The 8,256-nt window shown below is 36.6% G+C and overlaps 2 protein-coding genes across 3 annotated transcripts; one reads left to right on the top strand and one right to left on the bottom strand.

Annotated features, from left to right (window-relative positions):
- Positions 1-1,664: 1,664 nt before the first annotated feature.
- Positions 1,665-5,440, bottom strand: LOC113299057 (U4/U6 small nuclear ribonucleoprotein PRP4-like protein). Its single transcript, XM_026547980.1, has 6 exons — positions 5,207-5,440; positions 3,888-4,829; positions 3,219-3,678; positions 2,888-3,085; positions 2,702-2,783; positions 1,665-2,036 (listed from the first exon to the last, which is right to left on the bottom strand). Exons 2-6 carry the CDS (start codon positions 4,808-4,810, stop codon positions 1,942-1,944), a joined length of 1,758 nt encoding a protein of 585 aa, XP_026403765.1. The 5' UTR covers positions 4,811-4,829; positions 5,207-5,440; the 3' UTR covers positions 1,665-1,941.
- A 249-nt stretch (positions 5,441-5,689) lies between these two features.
- Positions 5,690-7,847, top strand: LOC113293163 (kinesin-like protein KIN-7H). 2 transcript variants are annotated; one of them, XM_026541895.1, is made up of 5 exons: positions 5,690-5,928; positions 6,421-6,502; positions 6,592-6,658; positions 7,140-7,203; positions 7,791-7,847. In XM_026541895.1, exons 2-5 carry the CDS (start codon positions 6,442-6,444, stop codon positions 7,836-7,838), a joined length of 240 nt encoding a protein of 79 aa, XP_026397680.1. In that variant the 5' UTR covers positions 5,690-5,928; positions 6,421-6,441; the 3' UTR covers positions 7,839-7,847. The 2 variants fall into 2 exon arrangements, with proteins under 2 accessions (XP_026397680.1, XP_026397681.1); XM_026541896.1 differs by having other exon boundaries at positions 5,690-6,185.
- Positions 7,848-8,256: the final 409 nt, after the last annotated feature.

Raw genomic sequence — 8,256 nt, 5'->3', positions numbered from 1 at the left:
TGTCACCTGCTTCCTGCCTTTTTCCTGAACTGATAGTTGGATGGATTCAGACATGCAACGGAAGACTTATCTACCTTGAGTTAACAAGCTGCTCTTAGTCATATTCCAATCTTATGAAGTTCAGGAACGACCTGCCTGCACCTTGATCGTCGGCATATAAAAAAAAAATAGTTATGGATTTTGTTGTATCTGTAGTTTTTTTTTTTTTTTTGTACTTGGATACAAGCACAACGTATACATACTCTCTTCAACTGATAGGTTCAAAAAAGGAGGATCTACTCACACTGTTATTCTCTCACCATCTCATACTTTAGGCCCCATTGTTCTTCCAAGTAGCAATAGATTGTTCTTCTACGTAGCAATGGATTTGAAGCTAATAATTTGGAGCTATGCTCATTTTACAAAACTTGCCATATTTATCAATAATGAGTGCATTTTGAAATATCAAATCTCACCATCTACCGGTCTTAATTTCTTCATATGAATATCCCTTGATTCTCCCCTCTTCAATTGTAAATTCCAGTTTCTTTTGTCTTTACTAATAGGTATTATGACACAACAACTACACAAAAGAAAATCAGAGAATCCCAACTAACGTCTTTTTGTTACACACCCTGCTAAATCAGAAATAAGGCTGGGAAGTCCTTCAACTAAAATTGACATGACATGTTCAACAAATCACGTTTGCTTTTCCTAGCTCCCCCAACGCGACCGTCTACCTAGGAGTACAGATGACCTCTGGAAGATCAAACACCACCGGAATTGGTGTTTTTGTCCCCTTCACATTAGACTTCCACGAAAATACATCGGTGGAAAACACACCTTACCTCAAGTCTAAATAAAACAGGGCGTACAACAAACCATGTCATGCAACCCAGTACTTAGGCTAATCTGTATGGGTTAGATTGAGCTACTAGATTGGCCAAAAAGTGTTGCAAATCAAAAAATAAGTGTGGAAAAAAAGTTAATACCTGTACCTGCTACTTCTCTCTTCTAGCATTTGTTTGCAGTTCAACTAGCAGATAGTTTCAAAAGCTGAACCGTTCAACGTTCAAAAAGTAACCAAAACGTTGAACCATTCAGCGCTGGGAGAAAATTTTCTGATCTAACGGCTGAGATTTAAAGCACTGAACCGTTCAGCGCTAGATGGTGATCCCGCTGACGTGGTCTTCTAATCTAGCTGCTAGATTAGTCATCCCTTAAGACTTAGAAGGTTGCCCTAGCTGACGTAGATGGCCAATCTAGCTGCTAGATTAGAAGACCGTAGGGGTTGCTAGATTAGAAGACCATAGGGGTTGGCCTTATACTTGAGCTACGCTGGCTGCATTACTTTTGATCAATCGGTAAGACCACCCTTCACATCCAATGACAGACACACACGGCATTCTTGTTCTTGGGCAGTAGGCATTTTGTCAACTCATATCTTTTTGTGCAAGGTGCGTGTGAATAGGGAAATAAGATGGCAAACAAAAAACAGATGACGCACACAAAAGCATTGACCTACCAAATTTACTTCTTTTCAATTCACATATCACCGCGGTAAAGTCACTTTTCAATTCACATATCACCGCGGTAAAGTCATATTGCTGCCTTACTCTTATGTAAAGCAAATAGGTCTTATTCAAAGATCTTTTTCTGGCTGAAGACTTACTGAGATATTAGAGAAATAAAAACAAGTACATCACATTGGTAAAAGAGGTCTTGCCTAAATTCTCAAACTAAAAACATGACAAATTTTCTCTAGTAATTGATTTGTTCAACACCATCTCATGTGGTTGAATACGGCTACAGAATTTTGAGCATAATTAGATGGTTTTACGATACGTTACGTATATAATCTGTAAGCTAAAACCAAATCTATTACTTGCGTGTACAACAGAAAGACAAAACTGAACTGTGTGAATTAACCCATATTCATAAAGAAGGGTGTCAGACTAGAAACTAATCAATATCCATTGTCCTGTCCTTTCCATTGCTACGACTTGCCCACAGCTTGATAGTCCGATCGTGTGAAACAGTTGCAATATACTGTCCATCTACAAATACAATGACGAAGAGGAAAAAGTGGTCAGCACAGAGATAAAACTATCGTTTCAGAAGTTTTTAACTGACAAGGTATCCAATAAAGAAACAAAATAATTTTACAGTGAGAGCTAGATATTGGCAACTCATAAGCTAAAATACTGCTGTAGCACCAGTTGCTAACTTATTTTTCACCTAGGCCTGTAATTGAGTAATCACTGATAGCGTGAATACCGGATAACACACTGATAAACCATCCGGTTCTTAAGGCTACAGCTCAGAAAAAATGATACTAACTTGCAAGTATGAACTTAAATCTATTTGTCTGTCTGCAGAGATTTTTTTTTAGTTAAACTGTTCGACAATGGCACTGAAGCTGCAACAAATATCCTAGAATGTACATTATCTTTGCCTAAGAGATGTTGCTAGGATTTAAATTTCTAACGAGCGGACAAGGAAAAAAGTCTTCAGAAATCTCACATACAGTTTCCATATTCTGGGAAATGTAAATGAGACATAACTTAAAAGGCATTAACTACTAAACAGTGTAAATAGTGTCATGCAAAAGCTTACCTGCAACTGTATCCAACAAAGAACAAAAGCTTTCCTATGAATTGTAAGAACAAAATCCCAGATTTATAAAGAAAAATTAGGTATACTTTCAACAAGAAAAACTCACCTCCAACAATATCCAGCGATGAGACTTTCGATTCATGTCCGGACAAAGTCTTTATAGGCTTAAAATCCCGTGCAGACCATAGCTGAACAAAACAGAAACAGACAATTTTAGTTGAGATAATAGCCTCTAAATTCTAGCTAAGATATGTATCACTAATATAAACTCAGTACTTAAATAGAATAATACCTTGGCTGTCATATCATATGAAGCAGTTGCCAGAAAATATCCTTCTTGTGGGTCAAACTTGACTTGCGAAATAAGATTGGAGTGAGCTGGTATTATGTACAAAGACTTCTTTTTCCTTAGATCCCAGATCCGACAAGTATTATCTTCTCCACCAGTGGCTAAATGATAGCCATTTGGGGAGAAGTTAATTCCATATACCTGAACGAGGGAAAAAGTGAGGTGATGCATAAACGTCGTACAGAAATCAACTGGACTTACTACTGTCGAACAGTTTCATAAAGAACATGGAAAAATAATAGAAGAGAACACATGAGGTTAGCTGGCATCTTACCGGTTTCACGTGACCTTCCAAAGAAAGGATGCTCCTTCCAGAACGAAGATCCCACACCCGAGCAAGTGAATCAAGGCCACATGATGCAGCCAGAGAACCATCATGGTGAAAGCATATACCATAAACACTCCTATTGTGGCCTTCTTGGAAAAGCAGCTCGACTCCAGTTTCAACATCCCACATTCTCCAAGTCTTATCAAAACTGGCTGTCGCCAGATACTTACCGGTTGGGTGGAACGCCACACGAGCAAGTCGATCAAGATGCCCTTCATATTTTCTCAAACAACGCCCTTCAGTGTTCCACAAGATTGCAGTTCGATCAGCAGATGCAGTTGCTAAAAGGTCAGATGAAACAGGAGAAAATGCAACATCAGTTGTCCGCTCTGTGTGACCCTTGAAAGGAGCAACAATCCTACTTACTCGTGGCATGCTCCATAATCTAGTGGCTCCATTTAAAGCACTGATTTCAAAAAAGAAAGAAAGAGAAAAACAAATAATCATACTTCTATTCCGGAGAAAATTCATACTTGACAATATGCATGTTGAATACTAGAGCGAAGGAAAAGAAACACAATTTTTGAATTTGTCATGAGTAATGCATAATGGTTTTTAAGAGTACAGCGGAAGATCAAAGTCAAGAGAAAGAGTAAATTAAGAAAAGACAGATACCAGGTTGCAAGCTTTTCTCCATCACAAGAGAAGGAGCATCCAGTAAGTGGCCGATCATCACCTATTTCACTACAATCAAGTTCCAAGCTACCAGCCTGTTTCAAGGCCCAATCTATCTCAGCATCAAAATCTTCATCTGGGTCATCCCTCCTCCTTTTCGCACGCTCAAGCCTCAAAGCTGCCTTGACAATCGAATACTTTGCAATGTTTATTCGCGCTTGCAAAAGCTCTTGCGATCCTTCAGTGTAAAAAGGGTACTGTTGAGGCCCTTCCCCATCACTATCCTCGGCAGCAGCAGCATTTGCAGCCTCCTCATCTTCGTGAGCTTTAAAAAGCTTATCCTGATGTTCAGGATCTAAATTCACCATTATCTTCCTTAAACGATCTCTTCTTTCCATCTCTCTTTCGCCGAAAAGCGTTACTGGTTCGCCAAGACGACAAAGACGAGCACGAACAGCCGAGTCATTAGTTGGTACGGCTAGAGCGTAAGCCCTTCTTTTCAAAAGGTGGTCCTGCATTATTTTTTCTTGACGCTCTCGGACCTGTCTGCTCTCTTCTGATATCTCGTAATCCATGGACTTATTAGGACCAGATTCTTCATCGCCGGAATCAGAATCAGAGCCATTTTGTTCAGCTGTTCCCGGATGTGGTGGGAGCATAACAGGAGGACGAGGAATCGGGGCAAGGGGAATGGGAGCTATTGGAGGAATGATTTGAGGAGGAAGAGGTGGGGCGAGATTAATTGCAGAAATAATTGGAAGAACACCTGCTGGAGGAGGTGGTGCAATTAAGGTTGGAAGAAGTGGAAGATTAGTAGTGGTGATGGCGGATGTTAAGTTGTCATGAGAGCGTACAGCTGAGGGTTGGGGCAATGATGGCGAAGTAGTGGTATTCAAGGTGGTTTCTTCTTCATCTACTTCCATGCTGGCAAAGATGGAAAACCTAATAATAACCAATGACAAAAGACAAAAATTTCAATACTGGTGATTCTAGAGTAGTTTCAAAATCAACTCTACTTCTTACAAAATCCTTAATCCAAAAAAAAAAATGGGAATTTATTTTTCAAATGTAAACCTAGCACAATTAAGAAGAAAACGAATCGGATCAACTCGACTAGAATACTCTCTAAGAAGAAAACTAAATATGTAATGAGCTGTAATAATTGGCACCTAAAGCATTATAGACTGGCTAGCACTATCCATGAATTTAATTTTTGTCAAGTATATAACCCTAATGATATAATTTTCACATGAAAAAAATCAAAAACTCGTAAAAACACAAAGAATTTTTGTTTAAAAGACCAAAAAAAAAGTAAGTACCTTTTTGTCTTCGACTTCGTAGAGAGATTGTAAGAAGATTTAAAGCGCGGGAATGTTAAGATTTAGGTTTCTAGGGTTTGTGATTGGGGTAGAAGAAGAGGAAGAAAAAGACAAATGGAGTTGCGAGAGAAATAGCGAGTGAGGGTTTTTCAAAGGTTTAATGTCGCACAATCCTTTTCTTGTCTCTCCACACTGTGTATCAAAAGAATCCGAAATTACCAAGAAAGAAACGAAGAACAAAACCACTTCATTTATATGTAGAAATTGACGACGTTTAGTTACAAAGTTGGTGGGCTTTGGACGCTTTAGTCCTACCATCTTAGGTCTGATACTCGGTTAATTTAAATTTGTAAATACGGTGACATTTTAATCCATTTTTATATGAGTTAGTCCAAAATATTACCGATCCAGAGAAATTCAGTTATTGTTATTATCCTAAATAACCTTTTAATGTTTTTGATGTTTTGTAGAGAGAGAAACAAATCAGTTGCTGAGAAAATAGATCTAGGTTTTCTTCTTCTTCTACCTCCTTCCCTTCGTCTGCTTCAATTACAATTGATCATAGAAAATATGATCCAATAGATAGCGTAACCAAATATATCAGTTCAACAATTTCATTGGAGATTTCGCAAAAATGAACTATTGGATTGGGTCTTCGTAATTTTGAAGGAGAAATTAAATAAAACATAGACGTAAAGGAGATTGAGAAGAAGAATTAGAAGGTTTTTTCTTCTTCCTCAAATTATACAGTAGATTTTCACTCTTAATTCTAGTTCTCAATCGGAAAATAAGAATCATCTCTTTTTTTTCTTCTTCTTCTTCTATAGAATGGAATTAAAGTCCTCGGATCTTCTTTTTTTTATATATATATATATGTTATGAATTTTCGGGTAAAGTTATAAATGAGTATTTGAAATTTTATGAAACTTGGGTGATATGGATTATTTTTTCCGCTACAATCAAAACCGGAGATGTTGAGGTATACGATGGTTCATTTTGAAGTTTCTTATAGTTATTATTGTTACAAGATTGAGTAGTTCTTAGAATGTTTCAAGTACTAATTAAAACTTGTGTACCTACTTGTTCATGATTGTGATACCAAATATGGGTTTGTACCAATTTTAGGATACTATTTGAGAAAGTTTAAAACATTGTTTCTTTTCTTTTTCTTCTTTTTGTACGTGGCCATTTTCTATCATTTATTCTGAATGTAGAAAGGGACAATCGTTGAATAAATGATTGAAGAAGTAGTGAGGGACAGTGATCATTTGAGGAGCTTAATTAATATTTGTGTAGGTATATAAGCTCAACTTGCATTACACTTACACTTGTAATAATGTGGCAATATACAAGTTTGTCGTATTTACCACTATTTTTGTTTGCAGCTAAAAGGAAAGTGGGTGTAACTTCCTTAAATGACACAAGCTCAAGATCACACCAGGTTAAAATCTGGTGAGTTTAGTATGTAGGTATTTGATTTTTATGGATGCTATCAAATCTGGATTTTTATTGAATTTTACAGTTCCTGCAATATCATTTTTCGTAAAATGACTATAAGTTTATGCTTGGGGTAAATTAATGGGGTGTACAAACTGGTACACAAAATAATTAGGGTGTACATGTGAAAAAACGACTTCATGATGCTTGCGTAAATAAATGGAGTGTACAAACTGGTACACATGTGGAGATCCATGACTTCTTGTCAGTAATGTGAAAGATTCATGGTAGCTTTAGAAATAGGGGCTTGGGTTAAGGAAATTTTGTCAAATTGTTTAGCTCAAGTAATTTCGGATGCTACCGCTGCAAGGGCAAGTGATATAGTATTGGTGCTTGACGTGAGTGACAGAAGTAAATTATCTTATTAACAATAGGGGATTTTTAATATGATAAATTTTTAACAATAGGGATTATGTAAATTTTTATTTGTTTCCAGGTGTCCCATGTACTATCACTTTAAGCTTGCATTTCTGGTGTGGCTCCAACTTCCATCTTTTGATGTGAGTAAAACCTAGCTCTTAGGTGGTTATTTTTCTTTGTTACATTTAGGTTTGTGTTAATAAATCTCTATGTTTTGACCACTCTTCAGTTACGTTTGAAAAATGAACAGTGTGTACACATTAACATCAACTCCTTTTAAAACTCTTTGTTACTTGTGCTGGAGATTTTTACTATTCAGCCCTTCAATTTATTGTTATTATGTCTGCATGAACATTAGTTGTAAGTTCTCTTTGGCCACCAATGATAGTTGGGAGAGACATGGAAAGATATGATTATTTGGGTATATATGTTTTGGATGGACGTGTAGACAATATGTGTACATAGTTGTACACCTATTGATTATTAATGTGTACATAATCGTATACGTGTTAATTGTTGATGTGTACATAATTGTAAACATGCTTCTTACTATACAAGAATCTTTTATTTTAGATTTAATTGTTATTTTTTGTTTACATCTTTAATATGATATGTGGTGTTTACTCAGGGGGAGTGATAAGCACGAAAGTGCTACATTTTATACCCATATTTATATTAGCTAGGACTCAATATTTTGACTAATGACACTATTTTAGTGCTTTTGCAGAAAGTACAAGTGAATTCGATCATCCAGCGAATAAACATCAAAATCTGAGACTTAATGGTGAAGCGAGTCGATATCAGCACACTAATGCCGCCTAAGATTGGTCAAGAGTGACTTTATTATTGTTAGCATAAGAATGGAAGAATATCACCTCCATGACCACGTGAAAATGAAGAAAAAGGAAAGATTAATATATCTTGTCCTTACATAAGTTCTCTTGTTATATTTATATAAAGAATCTGAAGGAATATTTGAAGCCAACTGACGTTATTTTGCAAATACAGTTAAGGTGGGACCCAACACATGCAAGAAAATATCATGATTTCTAAATGAAATTCATATACTATGGAAAGTGGAGATTCGATAATACTTTACAATGTCTCGTCATATTATGACACGCGACACAACATCATTGGGTGAATTTATATTTTCATGACATGTGGCAGACTTCTATTGGGAGGTGATGTGG

The sequence above is a fragment of the Papaver somniferum genome, chromosome 7 (assembly GCF_003573695.1).
Source record: "Papaver somniferum cultivar HN1 chromosome 7, ASM357369v1, whole genome shotgun sequence".
NCBI classification, from domain to species: domain Eukaryota; kingdom Viridiplantae; phylum Streptophyta; class Magnoliopsida; order Ranunculales; family Papaveraceae; genus Papaver; species Papaver somniferum.
This window is presented reverse-complemented; position numbering and strand designations above follow the sequence as displayed.

What these genes read in the sequence shown, in the direction of transcription:
- LOC113299057 (XM_026547980.1), bottom strand. Translation starts at nt 4,810, where the DNA reads ATGGAAGTAGATGAAGAAGAAACCACCTTGAATACCACTACTTCGCCA. An exon ending in CATATGATATGACAGCCAAG is followed by an intron (nt 2,784 to 2,887) that starts GTATTATTCTAT and finishes TGTTTTGTTCAG; the next exon opens with CTATGGTCTGCACGGGATTT. An exon ending in ATCGCTGGATATTGTTGGAG is followed by an intron (nt 2,037 to 2,701) that starts GTGAGTTTTTCT and finishes TTGTATTTGTAG; the next exon opens with ATGGACAGTATATTGCAACT.
- LOC113293163 (XM_026541895.1), top strand. Translation starts at nt 6,442, where the DNA reads ATGATTGAAGAAGTAGTGAGGGACAGTGATCATTTGAGGAGCTTAATT. An exon ending in TCACACCAGGTTAAAATCTG is followed by an intron (nt 6,659 to 7,139) that starts GTGAGTTTAGTA and finishes ATTTGTTTCCAG; the next exon opens with GTGTCCCATGTACTATCACT. An exon ending in TCCAACTTCCATCTTTTGAT is followed by an intron (nt 7,204 to 7,790) that starts GTGAGTAAAACC and finishes GTGCTTTTGCAG; the next exon opens with AAAGTACAAGTGAATTCGAT.